Source organism: Rhinolophus sinicus, chromosome 16 (assembly GCF_057876585.1).
Source record: "Rhinolophus sinicus isolate RSI-liver-muscle chromosome 16, RSI-T2T, whole genome shotgun sequence".
Lineage (NCBI taxonomy): Eukaryota > Metazoa > Chordata > Mammalia > Chiroptera > Rhinolophidae > Rhinolophus > Rhinolophus sinicus.
In genome coordinates this window covers 132,434,084-132,457,286 of record NC_142516.1, presented here as the reverse complement: position 1 = coordinate 132,457,286, position 23,203 = coordinate 132,434,084, and the positions used below count along the sequence as shown (strand labels likewise).

Genomic DNA, 23,203 nt, shown 5'->3' with positions numbered 1-23,203 from the left:
GATTATGAGTTTGCACATCTTAAGAACTCAACACATTTTGTCAATTTAATTTATTCTCAGAAATGCAGACAATCTAGGCTGGCCCTCCTCACAGAGCACGCAACTGCACTACTGAGTCTGGGGGCATATTGCTGGGGAAATGTTTAGCGTGTGTCAGCGTGAGTCATAGGACGGGTGGGCTGTGAGGACACTCTCACTCTTGGAGGAGAACTTAGAGGATATAACCCAACTTCTTGATCCTGCAAACAAAACTGAGGTTCAGACTGGAGCAGTCGACCCTGAGAAAAGGAGACTACAGGCATGGAGGTGGGTTTGGTGCTTGAGCCCGGGCCTTGCCCCGTCCTATGAGATGTGGGCTGGCATTCACCTCTCTGAAAGCTACAGCCACAGTGGACATGGCAAAAAGTCCTGTAGACTCACCATCTGTGGCAAGTCCACTATTGTCAGTACATCTCAAAACAGGCATTTTCAGAATGATTTTGAGAGAGAAACTGGGGGGACTTCTGCCTTAATAGTTAGCACCTAAGGCAGACTTGCAAAATCACAAAATCACAGGAAGGGATGTCCTAGCTTTCTCAGTCCAAATGAGTGTTAAGGGTCTTCCCAACACAGTTGTCAAAAACTATGTAGGACTAGAAACCATCTCAGCTTCCCATGCCAACGCTCTTTCTGCAAAACAAGGCGGCCTGAAAGGAGAATAAGAGTTCTGTTTTCCCTTAATGGTGCCTTTCCAATACAGTAACGAATTATGCATCTTTGATAGGTTTCATGTTCTCACACTGTTGAACTTTGGTGACATGATTCTGCAAAGGTTTCTTGGATATCCATTGAAATACTCCCACTTGAGATGAGAAAGGGGCAAGAAAATTCATTCAGTGAATACCAAGTCCTCCTTTGCCCTGTGAAGTGGGTCCCAACATGGAGTGGCCTTACGGAGAATGGGATTTGAGATCAGTGAGACCTGAGTTCATGCGCCAGCTCCACCTTCCTAGCTAACTGACCGACGCTGTGTGCTTTTTAGACTCATTTTCCTTCATTGGTTAAAACAAACAAACATAACAAACAATTCCACCTACATGGAATTGTTAAAGTAACATATTTGTAAAGGCACACGGCATATAGGAAACTCAAATGTCAATTATCCTTTCCTTTAAATTGGCTAAAACAGTGAATTCCTGTTAACTGAGTTGTATCTTCAGTCTGTTCTTGTATATGTATTTCCATGGGAACCAAACTTTGAAGGATGTATACCTTTTGGCAAAGGAAAAATAGAGAGCATAGAAACCTAGTATTTCATGCCTGGTACAGGTGTGGGAGTCTTGGAATTGTCTGGAACACAAGTGACTTTCATTCCCTATTTAACAGTTCAATCACTCCGACACTGGGATCTGTCTCAGGCTAATCCTCGCTCCTCTACCTTCTGCCAATCTCAAATAAAAGAACAAAGGTAACACTTAAGTTTCCAAGTCTTTATTTTTCAGATGGCTAATAAAACTAACAACAAAGTCATTTGGCGCTTAGGGGGAGTCTTAGAAAATTTGAAAGTCATAAACTCGAGGTTTTACGTGACAAGAATCACTATCATTTAAGGACCTGAGGCACCCCCCCAGCATTACTGCTGAGCCCTCACGACCACCTCACGAGGTGGGAACCATTATCCCCAGTTAGAAAGTTGAAGGCCAGGAAGGTGAAATAACTGAGGTTGGACCCTGCTGCTCCACCCGGTTTGCGCGTCCTTCCCCACAGACCATCCGTCCCTCCTCCGGGACTCCTGCCACGCTTAGTCTGTGTCACATGACTTCACAATTCCATGCCATCTTGTCCTGTTTGGGGTTAGATTTATCTCCTAATTAGATTGTAGGCACCAGTGTGTCCCCATCCTCAAGCACTTTACATAAAATAATCTACAAGTCACAACTAGGCTAAGAAACATAGAATAGAGATGGCTTTCTTCTGGAAAAAATAAAGGTTTAGTTAGCATACTGCATATTTTAATGAAGTTTCAAACTTGAAAACAATTTCTCTTTAGCTAACTAGCCTCAGAAACTTTTCATGTTTCACTTTAAACTTTGCAAATACACTATTTGGTAAATAAATGAATGAATGTAGAAAAAAGGTATTTGGTTTTGATTGGCCCTTAAGAGCTTACAAACTTAGAAAATGATATAAATATAATACTATCCAAACCTGGGAGAACTTGGATTTAAAGAACTGGAAAAGGACTAAGCGGCAATTAATTTTGTCCGTTTGGAGTGAGGATGACAATACTAATTAATACACAAGCCGTGCAATCAGCCACATCACTTCTCTCTGCGACTGCGTTTCTTCAATTGTAAAATGACTAACTTTAGTGGATCAAGTTTTTTCATACTTTGACCACTAGCCATAGCAAGAAACTAATTTTCATCATGACACATATCTGAAACAAATTTCATGAATAACTTCACTTGTGAAATGCATTTTCGTAATTCCTGTCATATTTTCTCTTATTAAAATACTGGTTGGCACTCACTAAAATGATCCCATGATCCTCTATTTGTTAAAAGTATAAAAACACTAAGTGGTCTCGTATTATCTAAGAATATTCTGTAAGAGAGTAGAAAGGTAATTTCCATCTCGTTCTTCGCAATAATTCTTAGACAATGATGAGGGTTTCACTGTCTTTAGTATTCAGTAAATGGCAGTGTCACTTCCTCCAGTCATTGTATAGGATTCCCCTCCTGGCAGTTCAAGAGCACACTAGCGAAAAATGTTCTTTTTAGGAACTTTATAGGCTGTAATGTTTTAAGATGCAGCAAAGAGTAACAAAGTGACAGTGCTCTGATTTTTCTTAGTGGATTCCCCACCTAAGTAGTAAAATGGAGCCTCTTAATTTATCTTTTCCTGTAATAAAAATCATGACACTTCCTGCCTAGTCCCCTAGCCCTTTAAGCAGAGAGTTGGCCTGGGCAGTACTGAAAAAGTTTTTCCGGTATTAACCTAGAAGAGACATCAAACGTCGACTATTTTCTGTGGGACATTCTGCAATGTTTACAGTTCTAACTTGTCCCATGTCCTCCAATAAGTCAGAAAGCGTGGGGTGACTTAGGTTCTTACGCCTTGAGAAATGCCAGGGCAGACAAGCAGTCTCTAAGCAAACCCAAGAAGCACCCAATTAACTTTGTTTACACAGATGCAAAAGCACAGAAATTTGTATGGTAAGGTCCAAATCACTGTTTGTTTTGTTTTTAATTACACACCCAACCAAGTGCATAAAATCACACAAAACAGTGCAGCAAAAATGTCATCTTTTCTATTTTCAGACTGGAGCTCGTAAAAGCGAGCCTGTCATAAATTTTCACTTGGGGACAAAACGACTTATAACCAGGGGAAGAAAAGGCAGACACACACCCACATCTAACAGTGGTAAACACTTTTTAATCAGGCAATGAAACATGGGAAAAATATATTAGTAATCATTATAATAATTTCATTTGTGTGAGTATAACTTTTACAAATATTTACCTGACATATAAAAGGGAAATTACTGTGCATATAAAATTGACGTAGATGCTTCTTCCACACAACACGATCCTGATAGCAGTAGTCAGTGCAGCGCCCGTCCCTCCTGACGAGAGGCTCCTCACACACTTCATGGCACCCGCGGAAACAGTGGAAGCAGATGTGCAATTAACACTTACTTGTTGGCACATTAGTACAAATGGGAATCTACTGGCAAACACACACTTGCTAACAACAACACTGAAAAGTTTACTGCTACCTCTGAGATTTGAAAGCAACGCCTGGATCCCGTCCCACCAGGTAAGAAGGACCAAGGCTGAGGCTGTGGGTGTGGTAACCAACAGACTGTCCTGGATCTGGTTTCCAGGTTCAAACTTTTATATGTTCACTGGAAAATTATTCATAAATATAGAATATAGGTTGACAGTGTGACTAGGAAATTGTTTTTGGAGTATATCTGACACCACTACAAGGCAGAGGGGGAGGAAGTGGCATCTTTACAGTTCTAAAGTGAAGCATCGATACAGGGAAGGTTCAAGCCACACCTCAGCTCCATGCCTGGCCTCCTCCAAATGAATTAAGAATGCCAGCCGCGCACGCAACACCTCTATATTAGAACTATAACCAGAACATATATATGTAATAGCTGTAACCATATTATAGTTAATAAAGTCATTCCTTAGGAATCTTGTTTGTCCAAATCTAACTGCATGCTAAGAGGCACAGAAATGGGATTGCATTTGGACGAAGAACTACGAAAAGTGCAATCTTTAGTCTCCAGAATGCTAGCTCTGGGCACTAGTAAGTCTTCCCTGAAATGTTATCGTTTCTATGACTATCTTCCAGAGGAGATCCTTAGAGAAGTGTCCAATTTCTTTACCTCTACTATACGGGAGACTCAAGGCTTGAGTAATAAATTGCTTTTTAATACTCACTGGAATCTGGAGGCCAGTCAAACCTTTTTGGATAGAAGTCTCCTCAAAATACTTCTTGATTAAATCTTTGAAGATCACTTCTTAGACCTTTGGCTTGACATTCTGGGATTCCCAGACTGTGTTTGTTCTTTAATAAGCAAATAATAATCTTCTCTTAAATTCTTCAGAGTATATACATCTTTACTTTAAAATCCTTTGCCTGAATCATTTAATCTTTCAACACCTAGTTTCTCTCCTGCCAACAAGAGGCTAAAGAAACCCAAGTCCGAGAGCAAGTGCGCATGGTCACAAAACTACAACGAAGAGACAACAGTCGTGTACAGTTCATGAGATGGCCACTAACTGTAGTGAAAAACCAAAAGGAAATCAAAAGGGAGCTTTACAGCGTTTACACCACTAGAAAAGGATATGCTAAATCTTTCCCAGCCAGTGTACACAGATTACCAATGCTTACTCTTTAAAAATTCCATTCTGGGCTTCAGAGCCCGCAGTTACCTTTATTGAAAGTGAGTGCTTCACTCTGGCCGCTGTTAGGCAGCCCAGCAACATCTGGGGCAGTTGACTCTCCCTGTTTACAAACAGGACTAACTCAGGGCTGTCTGATAAAGATCTATGTATTTGTGTGAGAGTTGCACAAAGTGTGGGACAGATAACTGGCTAGAAAGAAAAGTCAACTTGAGCAATCCCCAAAACCAAACATAAATCTTCCCTTCAATTCCGTATCATCCTGAAAGGCTGCCAGATCCTCAGTTCTGCACCATCACATGCTCCTGCACTTCCTAATTTGGGCTGGGTCTGAAGTAGCCAGAAACCATGTGAGAAAACTGGGCTTTTCAGAATTTCCAGAACAGTTTTACAGAACACAAGGTTTGGGCAGGTCACCAGCCTTCAAGAGCTTCTCCTAATAGAGTAAATCTTGAGAGGTCTGACTATAAGTGACCAGCCAACCAAGTTACAAATAAGTCTCCACTTAAAATACTTCTAAAGATTATCTATCTACACTTTAGCAAAGTCAAAAATTGAAGAAATGGCTCTGGATCCAGCATCTCAACAAGATCCCCCAATGCTCTCAAATAACGGTCTAGACCAGCAACTTCATCTCTTTTCACTTTTGTAACAGGGTTTACTATTGCCTAACTAACAAGTAACCTGTCCCTCTAGGGGCCAAAACACTAGGCTATATTCTTCCTCTCCGGAGTTCTAAAAGTTTGGGTTTTGTTTTTGGATTTCTTTTGCTTATTTTTAAAGAAAAATAAACAAACATACTTCAGTCTGTCCAGTCTATTATCTTAATTTGCCAGCTGCACAAACTACATTTTTATTCTTGTTGGAGAATATCCACCTACTAAATTAGAAGGAAGAACATTTCCTTTTCAAGGTCATGGCTGAGAGGACAGGGGCAAATGTTACTTAACAAGGGCCCTTTCGTAGTCCTCGTGCAGCAACTTCATTCTAGGGTCTAATCTTCAAGGGGGTCTCTTTGACCAAGCGTGCCAAGGAAGGATTGTCGTCACCTGTTTGTTTTTAACACATAGCTCCTTTTTTTCAAATATACAAAAAAGCCTAAAAAGAGGACTATGGATTTATAACGGAGGCCACTACAAGCTTTCTATGCTTAAAACAGATCAATATAAAACAAGTAAACATGGGTATGTCACCAAAACACAGCAGCAAAAAGGCTTAGCAAAGTTTCTGCAAAACTCAAAAGTTAATTTCCCTAGTAGGACAGGACTGAATGTGGAAATCGGCTACACCAGCTGGAGACACCTATACTCCACTGCTGCTACGACCAGAGCGCAGCGTTCACACGAATCCAGTGACTGTTTTCAAAGCCCAAGTGATTGTCAAGTCAGTTCTCCAACCACAGATCATTTCTGTTGTTCTTTTTTATATAAAATGGTTAAGACAATAGGCTTTAAAATACAGCCTAAGCACCGATGACAACAAATGCATGTTGGTAAAACAAGACTTCTGGCTTTAAAAGACATTACTGACCTCCCTGGGGCTAAAGATTGCACCCACGTGAATAGTACACATCCAAAGAAAAATTCAGGTTTCAAGATCTATAGAGGTTCTCCACTAGGCACAAGTCGTTGATGAAGGTGGATCATGCAATAGTTTCACAAGAAAAGTATGAAAACTTACATGTACTGAATAGAGTGCATATCACCATGAGGGCTTTTCAGGGTGTTACGATTAAGACAAAAGAGTGCTTTGAAACACTTACATGGATTTGGTTCTGCCTATCAAATGCTAGGGAATTCACTGGCATTACACGGAAATTTTCCATTTTGGGGTTAAAGGCCCCACCACTCTGAACCAAGTCCAGGAAGGGCTTGAGGAATTTGGTTTTGTGAGTGTGGATCTGCTCCCTGCACTTCTCTCCTCCAGTATTCAAGTGGCTTTTTTTTAAAAATATTCACAATACGCTGATTTTTAGAGTGGTTCGCATGATTTCTACTGCCCATTTTATTAAAAATTCTCTCAAGTTTGAAAGGACTTTTTTTTGTCTTAAAGAAAAAAATCTGAAGAACGAGGTATCACACTTGTGAAAAACCAACTGCTTCTCCACCTTATAATGGGGCTACAGATACCTTTTAATTATATACAATCATCTAAACCTTTTACCAGATTTTCTTGGCATAGTTCAAATATAAAGATAATAAGGAGTAAATATTGATTCTGAGGCAACAAATGGAAGCAGCGGAGATGAAATGGCTCTAGAACAGCCTCGCCAAACCCCAGCTCTCAGGGAGCCCCACTGCTGTTCATGCAGAAGGCAGACACTTTCCGTCTGAGGACCCCAAGGGGCCGCATTCACACTCATCAAGGCTGACGAGTGTCCACATATCAGGGCAACGAAACATGGTGTAAAGTTTTCCCTAGAATGGAAACCTGAGCCTGGGGTTATGAGTCATGACAGGCACGAGTCTGGGGTCTTCACATCTTCAATTGCCCCATATTCTGAAGTTGGCATTCTAAGCCAGAACTCTATCGCCAAATAGGGTTTTACATTTATGGAAAAATGCTCCTCTGTAGAGAAGTTCTTATTTGACTGTGCTTCAGAGAAAAATCAGCAGCACATGTAAATATATATGTGAGTGTGTGTGTATACACGTGTATAAATGGGTACTCAGAGTCCCTTCTTGTTTATAAACTGGAAGTAACAAAAGCAAAAATAAAACAACTAATATTGAAAATTAAATTTAAAAGATGAAATAAATAGCCCACACACAAAAAATCAGACAGGTGAACAGGAGATGATCCCAAATAGTAGCCATAAAATCATAAATTTAACGCACTTGGAAAAGTAGAAATGACTTTAAAACGAATTAAAGATAGAGAAATCACAAACCCAAATTTAGCAGCCTGTCTACCTCAACCTACTGACGGCAATTTGTGACAGACTGTAAAACTCTCGGATGCCATTCCTTTGTGACTGTGCAATACTCTAGGGTTTCCTCCAGGACTGTTGCATCGGCAGCAAAGCGGGACAGGCAGCAGTAGGCATGTGCTTTTTTTTAGTTTTTTTTTCTCTGCAAAGGGGTGATTATTCCTGGATAAGGCAAGATAAGTGTGGTCACGAGAGAAGCAGCCAAATGCAGATCTGCCGAGCGAACAGGGGAAACTCAGTCAGTCTTTCCCAGCTTTGCGATCAGCTCGTCACAGATTTTCGTCAGTTCTTCGATTTCTTGGTTCTGGAAGACAAATGACACGATTATGCAGGTCCTTTGTGTCCTGAGATAAAGGCAATTATAGCTAAACAATCTCAACCCTCACTATACCTAGACCTCCTAACTCAGTGGCTCTTACCTCTTCTACATCAGAGACCCTTTAGAGAAAGGAGAACTCTGTACTTCTCCCTGGAAATGTTCATGTGTTCACAAACTTATGCTTACATTGAGTAGAGGGTGAGGGTAGCCACTGGCCCTCTGTAGCTTGTCCACGACCTCTTGAGTTCCCAAACTTTCTTGTGATCATAGGAATTACCTGGGGTACTTGTTAAAACGCAAGTATCTGGGCTCACGCAATCCATCAGTATCTCCAGGGACCTGGGATTCTGGAGTCCAAGTATCCTATGAACACTGTCTTAGGGGTTATGTGACCCCATGGCAAGAATGCTGTCCTAGCTGAATGGATGTCATAGGCATGAGTACACAACTGGAGACAAAGGAAGAAAAGCACTACAAGGCATACAAAAAACTGAAGTCCAGGAATCGCTGAGCAGTGAGAAATAGGAACCGCTGCTACCACTGATTTTTATTTATCTACTGAAATTCCTGGACCGCGGCACAACGGGCACTTTGGGCTGCGTCAGGCTTTGTTGTGGGGGCTGCCTGCGCACTTAGGTCGCTTGGCAGCATTTCTGGCCTCTACCCACTAGAAGCCAGTAGCATCTCCCAGTCGTGACAACCAAATATACCTCCAGTCATTGCCATATGTCCCCTGCAGAGTAAAACTGCAATGAAGGGAGAAGACAGCTTCACATATTACATAAAAAAAAAAAAAAAGAAAGAAAGGGAGGCTCAGAGCCCGACTAAGCAGCTTTTGGTCCCCTGAACTTCAGCTAACACAACTTCCTTTCTGCACCCTGCCTGTGATGGGTTCCACCAATACACCTGGGAGTTTCACAGTTTGCCTTGTCTCCACCTGACTAGATGTCTGGGCAATAAGGCAGGGCCTCTTTCATCCAGATCCGCTGCAAGCTAGCCGCAGCCAGGGATGAAAACTACATGTCTCTGTGCTCACACCACACCCTTCTCGTACCTTCTGCTGAAGGGCCCTTTCCAGGGACTCCACCTTCATCTGTTCTTTCCGGAGTCCTGCGTGGAGAGCCGCACTCTCAGCCTTTGCTTTTGTTCGAACCTGAGCAATCTCTTCATTGGCTCTGTTTACGGTGTTTTGTTTGTAGAATAAAGGGACAAAAAGCACACAGTTAGTCATCAGTCCCACCTAAGAGTCAGGATGTTAACCACTGACAACTATGAGACACAGACCTAAAAGAACTGAGTTCATGACAAGAGAAAAAATAGGATTCGGTGACCTAAGTAATTCAATTTTAATTTATAAACACTCAGCTTATAAGCAACTGCTAAGGAAATTTCCATGGTGCAAACCAACAGAATTAATCTCAAAGGCCACATTGTCCTTTAAAATTCAAGTCACTAGAAAAAGGAATCACATGACAGTTTCTACAACAATCAAAAAGGTTTTCTAACCCAGTACAATAGCAGGAAGGCTCATCTTTAGGATCATCATAGCTAAAGAGCCAAGATACTAACCACTGACATCTATGCCACACAGTCCTAAAAGTGACTCTAGTCAGGAGGTGCAAAAGGAAATTAAAAAAACAACATACATGTCAGTTGATAAACAGCCAAAGAACTGGTGAAAGGATGCTAAAAACTCAGTACTAATCAGAGGCATGCAAATTAAAGTGATAAACTTTTACAATTTATCAGATTGGCAAAACGTAACAAGGATGACCTTGTCCTGTGATGGCCAAAATGCAAGGAAACAGATGGGCTGCTGTGCGAACTGGGGGAATGAAAACTGGCACTGTCTTCATGGTAGTAACGACTGTAATTTAAAATGTGTACCCCCTGCCCCGAGCCAGCAGTGCCTTTTTAGTCATCTACCCACAGCAATGTCCCCACTTGGCACAAAGGTGACTGCACACTGGCAGCGCTGTCTGCAATGGAAAAAAGTGTGAAACCATCTAACTGCCCATCAGTAAGGAATGGAAGTCCTACAACCTAATGAAAATCAGACTGAACTATATGTTCTGACAGGAGAAAATGGCCATGATATACTATTAAGTGAAAAAGGAAACTTGTACTGTGACTCCAGTATTATATATGAAAAAAGGAAAACTTCAGAGCCATTTTGGGTAGTATTTGTAAAGGCACAAAGACAGACTGGAAGGGTACACAATAGACTTTAATAACAGTGGCTCTGGGAGTGGGAATGGGAAAGGGGGAACTTAAAAGGTTTTACAAATAGGAAAATGCACAAGTATGTATTACTTTTTAGTTAAAAAATAAAGTTGGATGCATCCTTCATACCACTCCTCAAGATAAATTCCAAATGTGTCAGATTTAAGGATTTAAAAAAAGTAAGCCATAAAAGTACTGAAAAGAAAACATGGGAGAATATTTTATATTCAGCAAGGGGAAGATATTTGTTACTATGACAGGAAATCCAGAAGCTGTAAAAAAAATGACTGATAAATTTTGCTGCATAAAAATAAATTTCTGCATATCAAAAAACACTATAGGCAGAGCCAAAAGATAAACGACAAACTGGAAAAATTATCCACAACTCATATCACAAAGGGCTGGCATCCTTAATACAATATTTATATATAATATATAAAATATATAAACAGACAATAGAAAACTAGGCAAAGAATAGTCATTCATAGTAAAGAAAATATATGTATAGACAGCTGCTAAAATGTTCAATTTCACTCATAAGATAAATATGAATGAAAACTACACCGAATAAAATAAATGCTCTGTTGCTTGCCCCCCTGTCCCCAAACCCAACCAACTAAACTGAAATATCCTTTTTCATCTATCGTATTTACGGAAAACAAAAATTTGATCTGTTGACAACGCTACAGGGAAGAGACACTCTCATACATTGCATAGGGATATGAAGTCTAATGAGGGCAATTGAACAATATTTATCATAATTAAAAATTCATATATTCTTTGGCTCAGCAATTCGTTTTCTATATACAGATAACTCACATGCATGACTAATGATAACCATAAAAGGTTACTTATTGCAGCACGGTTTGTAGAATATTTTAAATAACCTGAATGTCCAACAGGAGGGGACCCGTTACATAAATGATACATTCCAACCATAGAACACCACACAGCTGTTAAAAAAAAATGAGGAAGCTGTTCAAGGATTGAAATGAAAAGACTTCCAAAATATACTTCTAAATGAAACAAGCAAGGTATGTTATCATCTATATAAATAAGGAGATTCTCACATTAAGAAAATGGTAATTATGTGACATGATGGAGGTGTTAGCTAACGTTATCACGGTGCAATATATAAATATATCAAATCAAACACACTGTACATCTTGAACTTATGCAATATGTCAATTATATCTCAGTAAAGCTGGGGGGCAGGGGAAGAAGGGGAAGAAGGATATCTGGAAGGATAAAACTGTGACTACCCCCAGGTAAGAAAGAGGTGGGAACTCAGTGGCTGGAGGGGGTGAAGGGAGACACTGTATATCTTATTCTTCTTAATGTTAGAACTACGGAAAAGATTATACCTATTTTAAAAGTTAAATAAACACACACACACAAATGCAATATGGAGTTGCAAGACAGTGATTATTTTCCTTGCTTCCATCAATCTTCCCACAATACCATGAAAAGTGAAAGTCTTATGTGCAAGCTCTTACTTGTCTAGTTTTTCTTCTGCGTGGATTTTCAGGGCCTGATATCGCTGTTCTTCTTGTTTAACTCTGGCTAAGTAATCCTGAGCACATTTTTTCAAGGCTTCTTCATTCTGTTCAAAAGTGACAATTTAAAATAAACAGGACATTTTATTTTCTCCTACTAGTAACATACCATGCATCAGAGTTCTCATTTTCTAAAAAATGAGAAAACCCAATTAATTCAGCTTCTTTACATTATACTCCATGGTAATTTGAAACAGGCACAAAAGATTCCCATTGAAGAAATTCTAGAAAATTTATTCATGTATTAATTTTCAAATCATACGGTAAAGTTCAGTTACACTGGTATGCCTACTTTAAGAAGGCGGTTATTGAAAACTAAATGGCACTCTGATTCCCACTTTAGATAAATTGGTCAGTCTCATTTTTATTTTAATGGGAAATAAAGAGTGCCCACTGTTATAAATGTGTCTTGTTAATGGTTTGCAACTAAATTAAATCAATATGCGCACTTACATCTAAATTTGAAACATTACACTCACTTACTCTAGAATATGCAGCCTGAATTTTTCAGTGGTATGGCTAAAATCCCTTTACTTTTACTAATATTAAAATGGTGAATTATCAAAAAGAACATTTCTATAATTCTCCTAATGTCTGAGGGTTCCACAGTTCTTAACTCCACGCTACACTCTGGTTGTGTCTGGGATTTATTAGCCTGACCCAGGAGAGGAATGACTGATACACCACCCAGCAGGCCAGATGCCTAAACAACCACATAAAGAAAAAGGGGGGGAAATTCTCCAGCGTCACTGGAATACAAGATACAAGGCCAAGAGGGGCCCTGAGTCCCTATTTAAAAGGCTACCCACACCCCTCTGGTATATATGTTTGAAGATCCACTACCAGGAAAATATACTCACAAGGAGATAAAAGGAAAAGGATACGCTACCTTCTTGAACCCTTCCAGAACGCCTTTCAGGTTCTCATATCTCCTGAAGAGATCAGAAAGGGACCTTTCCACAGAATTAAGGTCAGCCAGGGCCTGCTCTTTCTCCAAGGTCAGTTGCTGGAAGCTTTTCTGAGAGGTCATACTTGTCCTTTGTTCATCTTCTGTGAATCACAATCAAAAGCAAGGGTATACTCATTCAACAATAGTTAATGGCTGTCTTCCTGGAGCTAAGCAGTGTTTTAGGTGGTGGGGACCCAGCAAACAAAGTCCCCACTCTCAAGACTTACATTCTAGTGGGGGGAGATATATGGTGATAAGTGTTGAGGGAAAAACAAAGCAGGGTAAGAGGGGTGGAGTTCCTTTTTTATAGAGAGAGGCCTCACTCAGAGGAGTGATCTGAACGTAGACCCAAAGAACTGGGGTGAGAAGCTCCCTATGAGAAGAATGTTCCATGCAGAGGAGAGGAACAGCTGTGGCAAAGGCCATGTGCTGGGAAGCCATTAGGTGACATGGACAGTAGAAAATACCATTTCAGTGCTGAAGTGCAGAAAGGCCGGACTATGATTTAGGACTCAGTCCTTACAATGCTGGCAAGAAGAGGTTCTAAATTCAGCGCAGGAGGATCAACCACTGTCATTTCGGAAAGACACCAATGGGTCTGATACAAGTCAAGTAGAACTTGCAGTGGAGTTAAGGCCACTGCACCACACCAGAGAGATCCCACCGGGTGGGGGCATAATGAATGATGTGGCTGGCTAGGCCACCAATGCTCTGGGTCCTGGGTGGAGGGGCTTTTCACAGAATCTAAGTGTCTGCCATCCTCTAAAATGAACCTAACTACAGTTGATCCCCATTACTAGTGGATTCTGTATTTGTGAATTTGCTTACTTGCTAAAATTTATTTGTTAACTCCAAAACCAATACTTCTGGTGCATTCCTGGTCATTCACAGACATGGGCAAAATGGCCAAAAAGTTGAGTCACCTGATGTATAATACACATTCTCAGCTAAAGTTAAACAAGCTGACACCATCTTGCTTTATACTGTAAAGAAGTATCCTTTTCACAGTATATGCAGTGCGGGTTTTTTTGCATTTTTGTGATTTCTGTTGGTATTTAAAACAGCCCCAAGTATAGTGCTGAAGTGCTTATCTGGTGTCCCTAAGTGCAGGAAGGCTGTGACATGCGTTATGGGGAACTTACATGTGTTAGACAAGCTTCATTCACGCATGAGCTATAGCACTGCTGGCCATGAGTTCAATGTTAATGAATCAACAATATATTATATATCAAATAAAATATCTTCAAACAGAAACACACATAAGATTGTGTGACAAGATTGTACTGACAAAAAAGTTGTGACCAGAGGCTTGAAGGAATCTAACCTTGTATTTTCCCTAGAAGCAGTATTTCAGTACTTGCTAATTCTATGTTTGTGGCAACTTTATAGACCATAACTACCACAAATAGTGAGAATTAATTACATCTAAGTGATGGACAAATTGAAGTTTGTATCCTGATTTGAAAATCATCTATGGATCGTATGGCTGATAACCTAGAAAAAAAATTTCCTTACCAATCATTTGGGCAATGGTCTTTTCATATTCAGCCACAATTTTCCTTAAAAATAAAAAATAATAATAAATTATCAGAAGAGAGTTTTTAGACAATGGAAGTTGGAGAAATGCTGCCCCAATTAAACACAATAATATATACTGACAAATTTACATTACCCACTTACCTGCTTTGGGCTTTCTCTCTTTTTTTAATGTTAATGCAAGATTTGTTAATGTTCAAAAGTTTTTTCTTAAGATTTTATGTTTAACAAGCCTTCATTCTATTTGTAGAAACAAATGTCCTTGCATTTCTTTGCCTCTATGTGAACGACCTCAAGGCAATAGATCAAGTTTGCTTAGACAAATCAATCTCTCACAAAGGAAGTTACAGTAGTCCCCCTTTATCAGTGGTTTTGTGTTCTGCAGTTTCAGTGACCTGTAGTCAACTGCAGTCTGAAAATATTAAATGGAATATTCTAGAAATAAAAAATTCTTAAGTTTTAAACTTTGTGACATTCTGAATAGCATGATGAAATCATGAGCCACCCCACTTGGTCCCACCTGGGAGATGACTCATCCCTTTGTCCAGCATTTCCCTACTGTATACACTACAAGCCTCTTAGTCACTTAGTAGCCGTCTCCATTATCATATCGACTGTTGTGGTATCACAGTGCTTGTGTTCAAATAACACTTAGTTTACTTAATAATGCCCCCAAAGTGCAAGAGTAGTGATGCTGGCAATTTGGTTATGCCAGAGAAGTTCTGAGTGCTTCCTTAAAGCGAAAAGGTGAGTATAGTACAATAAGGTATTTTGAGAGACCACATTCACATAACTCTTATTACCATACATTGTTGTAATTATTCTAATTTATCACTGGTTATTGTTGTTAATCTCTTATTGTGCCTAACTTACAAATTTAACTTTATTGTAGGTATGTGCCTATGTATATGAAAAAACAGTATATATAGGTTTCGATACTATCTATAGTTTCAGACATCTACTGGGGGTCTTGGAACATATCCCCCATGGATAAGGGGGGGCCAACTGTAATGACATTATTGGGGCTTTTCCTAAGAGATCTATTTTGAGTTCAGGCTTTCCTGATGCCAATCTACCCACTCTTTCAGGCATTCTGTCCCCTCTGATTCAGTGACAAGTTTCACTGTACTGTCTTAATACCAAAAGTACTTCAGTTATTGAAAGACTTGAAAGATCAGCCTGTCGTGCTAACCTTTCTTTTAGCAAAGTGCAGTGTTTTCCTGATCCTGCCCAGTGACGGGCGCTCTTTCCTGTGACCCCCTCCATGAGAAACGATGGCTTCCCCAGCCCATCACTTTTACCCCGCATCCAAGTTTCTTATGAAGCCTTTGTGAGCTCTCCAAGGCAGGGGCCATCCCTTCCTCTCCACCACACACAGTACAGGGCCTTATTCCCAGTAACCATTCAGAAAACAAAACAAACCAAAAAACCAACCACAAATTAGTGTAGACGTATTTAAAATATTTCTTAATCATTCAAGTGCTGACTGTACAGTATATAAATTATGCTTTTAAAAAATCTTCTTTGATGCCATCTTTAGTTATTTCATAGCTCCCGACTCCCTTCCAGGGAGTGAGCAGTAAACATAAAAAGATTTCACTTTAAAGATGTCAGTCAATTCTGTTTCCCATTAACATGCTTTTTATAATCTCTTTGGTGGTTAAGAGATTTGAAGCTACCACATATAATTGATTTTAGAAAAGTATTAGGTTGTGGTTTAAAAGGTTTAAAAAAAAATTGCAATAACTGCAATTACTTTTGCACCAACCTAATATTATGAACTATAATGCCTCCATAATCGACTATGTCAGTAAGTCTTACTACTCTGTGTTCCAAATGGATATTCTTGCACAAATTCTTTTTTTCAAAAGATAAGAATTATGTTGGTCCTGCTTATTTGTAATGTACTGAACACCCCCAAAATAAGATACAGTATTTGAAAATATAATAACTGGTCAGCAATACTCATGAAATGACATCAATCACAAATTAAGGTACAAATAGCAATGCCCTCAAATTCTCCACAACGGGTTCTTTAGTAAGCAAATACTTTCACCTCTTCATTTGTGTTAAATCTAATAATGCATAAAAACATCCAACCCCATGCCCGAACCTCCACTCTAACCTCATCTCCAAGACTTCTTGTCGGGTTTCTTCGTATTTTTTCTTCCATTCATTTGCTTCAATCTCTTTAGTGATTATCTAGATGATAACAGAGATAAAGCTTGGTTTTACTTACTCAATCTATTACAATTTAAACTTAAGTTTGGAGACTAAAAGAAGCACACAATCAGGTCCATTTAAGACATTCAGTCTACATTAAAAGTATAAAACCTCAACATATATATAATGCTCATAAGCATTTGGAAAAATGGACTCTTAGCCACACAGGCTGCTGGAATGTAGCCACCAGAATAAAAGTGAATAGAACATCTCCTGGGAAAATTCCAAGTGGTAATTATAATCTCTATAAACTTTACCTCAGTCCAGGGTCTGGCTCTCAACTCTGCAGGCCCAGAAAACTGACTGGGACAGGACACCAAGAGCAAAGCCACCTGTTTGGCAGAGACTCACCTACCAAAGTAGACGCCAGAGCACCAATTTTAGTTAGGATGAGAAATGAAACTGCCACAAAATCAGAGTGTTAGGAGTTGGCATGACCAGCATATTCTCTTTCTATAGAGATTTCTGATTGCTTGATAAGAATGGAGTCAGAAAGAAGGACTCAGAAGTTCAATACCTCCAGCCAGATGCACCCATCTCACTATAGGCAGGATCTTGTTAGTCAGACCAGAACCCATATCCCTATTTGGAATGCCCTTGCTAACTCAAAAGAAATACTCTAAATTCATTGCCTCAAACTCCATTTGCCCTGGACAGGGCTTGGATGGGCATCTGTTGTTCTCCCTTTATTTTACTTCTCTGTGCTTCTCTCTTTCTAATTGGTACATTTTTTATTTTGGTGTTTTTAATCAGGATCTCAGGATCCTAAAACCAGTTTCTCTGCTTCAGGTTACTAGGCGCATCTTTGCTTTGATCCATTAGGTGGTCATCTCATAGTTTAACTCTCAGGAGGAAGATGAAGTCCTTTTTCTCATTTACAAAATTTTGGTGGGCCTCCTTACCACTGCTCCCAAGTTTGGACAATAGGAGTAGCTGATATCCCTCATTACCAACCTAATACTTTTTCTTAAAGCTTTAAGAGACCTATATCAGAGGTACTTAACTACTCTCACCATATTATAAAAATAAAATTGCTACACCAAAGGAATTACCTTCTTTAAAAAATGGTGGAATCATCAAGCAACACACAAACCAAATACATAATATGTAGCACAGATATATAATAGGAGAGGGGCAGTAACTGACTAATAGTATATAAAGTGTCTTTCATATTTTTTTTGACCACCCAAGAAAGGCCTAGCAGTGACCTATTTTGAAAGAGACTGCTCAAGAAATACAAAAGAGGAATGTGGGAGTTGAACAGTTTAACTAAAGAATGGATGAAGGTAGGCAACAATTTTATATTACTGAAAGTCTAGAATTTAAGGAATTTTATGCATGAGCATATATCCTCTGTAAAATGAAGACACTGATTTAGTTACATATGTGGATAAAACTGGCAAAATTCTGTATTTAAAACTTCAAGGCTATGCACTCTATGTTTACTGCAGTGCTATTCACAATAGCAAAGATATGGAAACAACTGAAATGCCCATCCATCGATAATTAGATAAAGAAACTGTGGGACGTATATACAATGGAGTATTACTCTGCTATAAAAAAGCATGATATCTTACCATTTGCAACAACATGGATTAACCTAGAGGGTATTATGCTAAGTGAAATAAGTCAGACTGAGAAAGACAAATACCATATGATCTCACTTATGTGTGGAACCTAAAAAACAAAATGAATATACAAAACAGCAATAGACTCATAGATACAGAGAACAAACTGATAGTTGCTACATGGGAGAGATTGGGGGGTAGGTGAGAAAGGAGAAGGGATTAGGAAGGGATTAGGAAGTACAAATTGGTAGTCACAAAATAGTCACAGGCATGTGAAATACAGTATGGGAAACATAGTCAATAACGTTGTAGAGATTATGTAGGGTGTCAGATGGGTACTGGACTTATCGGGAGGATCACTTCATAGATTACATAAATGCCTAACCACTGCGCCGTCCACCTGAAACTAATAAAATAATATCGAACGTCAACTATAATTAAAAGAATATATAGTCATAGGATGTAAAGTACAGCATAGGGAATATAGTCACTAGTATTGTAATAGCTGTGTACAGTGTCAGATGGGTAATAGACTTGTTGGGGTTACCACTTTATGAGGTGTGCACAAGTCTAATCTCAATGTTGATTTATACACCAAAAACTAATAATAATAGTAACAATAACAAAAATTTCAACACTAAAAGATAAAGAAGTGTACAAAATTGTTAAGGATATTTCAAAGTGTCAGCTTTTTTCCCTGAACAGCAAAATGTCAGGACTTCACAAATGCGATGCTTTACAGGGAAACCTTTATAAGAGCTGAACAAGCTGTGGGAAATAAAAACTTCCAGCCGGGGATAACTTGGGCCAACAGAGATGGGATCTGCCTGCTGGCACATGGGCTTTACAAAGAAACAGAGTGAGAAGTGGACAGAACAAGAAAGCTTTTACCTCTTCTCTTATCAGGGTGAGCACGGCTGTCTTATCTGATTCACTGAGGCAGATGCCATCCAGGGGGCTCTCACCTCCACAGGCCACAGACACGGGGGCCTTCTCCATAGGGGACTCCAACAGTCCCTGTGGGAGGGGAGAGGTTACATTTAATATGTTCAGTCTTCAGCTTCTTAATCCCAAATATGTCTTCAATAACATCCTCATTTCTAAATTGATCACAATCTTTAAAAATATGTTTGAAGAAAAAAACTGAGCAGGTTTGTTTTTTAAAAAATCAAATCTAGTTATAGTGTTATCTAAAGGAAAAACTTGTTCTAATGATTATGGGGGGGGGGGCACGTAGCTTCTGCTTAACAGACAGCCTAGAGAAGTATTATTCGTACCCCAAAAGGAGAAAGTGTAATTATCATAGTGGTCAGTCACCAAAGGATTGCACGCATAAAAGAAAAAACCATCCATGGTTAATGGCTCATTTTTTAAGGGGTTTCTGGGGATGATGTGTTCCATGTAAATAACTTTTCCAAAAAATTGTCAACTGTCTTTTTTTTTTAACATATTGATGCTTTGTGTGTCTCTTTAGTGACTCTGGATGGAAATGTTTCTAAAGTGTATTACTAACTTTCAGGCCTCAGGAAGTGGAAATGGCGCATATATCTGAACCCTGCCCTACCCGCCCCCGATGATTCAGGATCATCAGGACTTCGGATGCTCTGCAGTGATGGGTGGTAACCCCGCGCTGCCGTCAGGTGTACACCATTATCTGCTCCTTACAAATTGGCCTCGATCTGCCCCTGCACGTCCATTTTTTGGTTCTTTCTCGCTATTAAGTTTTCAGTTCCCTTCTGGTTGTACTTCACCTTCTGATGTAACAGCCTGCTTTTATCATAAACTCCTCAGGCTCCAGAGAGCCACACTTGGATAATATTTTGTTTTTCACAAGAATACAGATTTTGTACTATTTTCATTCTTAGAACGCATTTTTGGGCTATTTCCCTCACCTATATAAGTAAACCTTTTGTATAAATGGGGAAAGAGCTCCTCTAGTAACATCCAAAACGCCAGCCAAAATGACTTGGGAATAATCTTAAATGTCAGTATAACTGATCAATTAGTTATTGATTAAAATCAATCAGTTCTGATATCTTATTTGAACCTAAATAAGTCCAAGATCAACTCAGATGAGCGGCTTTTAAACTTTTCAGGGTTATTATAGACTCACTGTCTCTCTAGAAAATGCTCAAAAACACACACATAATATTTGCATACAGCTTCACATACCTCGTTGAATGGCCCAATAGAGAAACTCCAGGCTTAGGCCACAGAAAAGGGAAATGCAAAGCCATAAGCTGGCAGTGCCCATTTCCAGCAGCATTTGCAGGGAGGGCAGCCCACTATGCCGACAGAAGTCCTAGGTGCCCCCAGAAACACACTATCTTATGATATATCAATCACTAAAGCCGGAAGTCACTTGTGGTGGGCAGCCTCTAAAAGGGCGTCAATGAGACATACTCCAAAGAACAGAATATGGTAAGTCATGGAACATCACTTCTGAAATTAGTTTACAAAAAGATTCCAGATTCTACACTGTGAGAAGCTCCATGAAAAGTCCCATGTGTCAAGGAACTTGTTTCTGTCAACTGCTAGGACAGAGATGTGGCAATAGCCATGTGCGTGAGCCTGCAAGGAGACACACCCCATGTCGAGCCTGGAGGTGACCGCAGCCCAGGTCAATACCTTGATCACAGCCTGTGAGAGACCCTGAGTGAGAGGAACCCAGCAAGCCGTCCCCGGGTTCCTGACCCAGAAATGATGAGCTAATAAATGTTGGTTGTAGATAACTAATACACCCCTGGACATTCCAATCATCTCATGTATTTCCTGTACCATGTTTCTGAAGAGCCTTTCTCCCCATGTAACTTGCCTACAGGGAGATAATACCCTAAATTAAGCTGACACATTTGGTTCACCTTTGTTGTTACATTTCTGACCTAAACTAATACACTTAAAGACGTCTTTTGTGAGTGTTTATTATTCTAAGTCAGAATCCCCAAGTCAAGTCAACTCTAGGAAATAGCCCCCATGCCTCCTGTGACCCTTATGTTAGCAAAAATTTGGAAAATAAGCCACAAGTTTTATTAGTAAGGAAAATATCAACATGTATTCTGGAGTTCAGCATCTCCTTCATTTGAGGGGAAAAGGGAATTCAGTCCATCAAGCACATCCTTCCAAAAGGGTCCCATTTCACTGTCCCCCAATCCTCTCCCTGTCCCACAAAGCATTCTCAGCTGAGGACTAACAAAGACCTGTCTCTAGACAGCTGAATTCAATGGAGTCCTGGTTGCCAGTTTACAGTGAGCACAGATGCCACAAAGTAATTCTCTTTGCTCACGTCTTTGCAGGGAGAGAATTAGCATCACTTATCTGCCACAGCGCGCTCCGTGTGCTCGTCAGTTGTCCTTGAACCCACTGAACAGGACCACCCGTGCACGCCACTCCTCCAACAGCGACATGCTCGGAAAGGCCAAACAAGCTCAACTTTTAAGAAGTTTAGTAAGACTTCTTGAAAAAAAATTAACTGACTCCTAAGTGAAAATTGCCGCAAACCAATAGCTGAGACGCAAGAGAGACTTAATGCCCACCACTCACTCTACTCTGGCCTTAGTTATTTTGCCCTGGCCACCAGCTACGTGGGGCATGAGAATGTAAAAGGAATGTGCTTCAAAGCAACCTAGAGAGACTTAAAATAGTAAATGCTAGATGAAACAGATTTCTTTATTCAACGTTTAGAATATTGCCATTTATTTGTGCAACATTTATTCAACATTCTAAGGAAGTAGAAAATTTATTTCAGGAAGTTCAACTGGGGTTACTTTTAAAAGATCACAACATACAGTATGTTCTTCACCAGACGGCTCTAGAGACAAGTTTCTCCATTTTTCTTTCTCACTTTCTTTCCCACCCTTTACCCAGCAACCTCACACCACCTTATACTAGTCGAGCACTTTACGGCTTCAATCTTCTGTGCCATTATTTCATTTTATCCTCACAACCACTCCGGTAAGGCAGCAGGTGCTACTAATTCTATGGATGACTAAGTTGGGAATCCAGAAGTTTAACCAGTCTGTTTCAAGAACTGGGTGAGCCACCTAAATCTGTAGCCACACAGACCAATGCTTGGTTCACTCAATACAGCCCTCTTCAATCATCCTTTTGCTATTTTCACACATTAAAAATGCTCCGGGGCCGGCCTGGTGGCTCAAGCGGTTAGAGCTCCGTGCTCCTAACTCTGAAGGCTGCCGGTTCGATTCCCACATGGGCCAGTGGGCTCTCAACCACAAGGTTGCCAGTTCAATTCCTCGAGTCCCGCAAGGGATGGTGGGCTCTGCCCCCTGCAACTAAGATTGAACACGGCACCTTGAGCTGAGCTGCCGCTGAGCTCCCGGATGGCTCAGTTGGTTGGAGCCTGTCCTCTCAACCACAAGGTTGCCGGTTCGACTCCCGCAAGGGATGGTGGGCTGTGCCCCCTGCAACTAGCAACGGCAACTGGACCTGGAGCTGAGCTGCGCCCTCCACAACTAAGACTGAAAGAACAACAACTTGAAGCTGAACAGAACCCTCCACAACTAAGATTGAAAGGACAACAATTTGACCATTGTTCCCCAATAAAGTCCTGTTCCCCTTCCCCAATAAAATCTTTAAAAAAAAAAAAAAATGCTCCAAAGTGCTCCCGTGGTACTTGGAAAACTTCACAAGGAAACGGTTTGCCCAAGTGCACAACCAAGCTGTTCTAGTGGAGTGTGGAGTCTCATCCGCTCGGGGGGTGGGGGGACGGAAGGCACCCCTCTCTCTCACAGGCGAGGAAACCCAGGTGTAAGCCCATGAGTGGTTGCACTGGGAGTACATGGCCTGGCTTCCAAACAAGCTGAGGATCAAATGAATTTCTAAGCAAAAGTGCTTTTGTCCAAAAGTCAATGTCAGTAATATGTGAGGCCCTTGTGAGGGGACAATGCTCCCAAGTCCCTTCGTGTTATGTGCATGTCTTTCTTCTGCTCACACTTCCACAGTCTCCTCCTCTACCCATTTACCTTCACATTTGCTCACTCTA

General features: G+C 40.3%; 1 protein-coding gene across 25 annotated transcripts in view; it reads right to left on the bottom strand.

The window, feature by feature from the left end:
• Nucleotides 1–1,454: 1,454 nt before the first annotated feature.
• Nucleotides 1,455–23,203, bottom strand: part of TACC1 (transforming acidic coiled-coil containing protein 1) — a 96,984-nt gene continuing 75,235 nt past the window's right edge. For 24 of the 25 annotated variants that reach the window (XM_019748115.3, XM_019748116.3, XM_019748118.3 and 21 more), the window contains 7 exons: nucleotides 19,096–19,221; nucleotides 16,539–16,615; nucleotides 14,393–14,436; nucleotides 12,818–12,978; nucleotides 11,869–11,975; nucleotides 9,204–9,324; nucleotides 3,398–8,134 (listed from right to left, as the gene is read on the bottom strand). In XM_019748115.3, the coding sequence (XP_019603674.3) occupies nucleotides 8,066–8,134; nucleotides 9,204–9,324; nucleotides 11,869–11,975; nucleotides 12,818–12,978; nucleotides 14,393–14,436; nucleotides 16,539–16,615; nucleotides 19,096–19,221 (705 nt within the window). In that variant the 3' untranslated portion in view covers nucleotides 3,398–8,065. Of the gene's footprint in view, nucleotides 1,824–3,397; nucleotides 8,135–9,203; nucleotides 9,325–11,868; nucleotides 11,976–12,817; nucleotides 12,979–14,392; nucleotides 14,437–16,538; nucleotides 16,616–19,095; nucleotides 19,222–23,203 lie in introns of those variants that run through there. The other variant, XR_012495511.2, reaches the window with a different exon arrangement.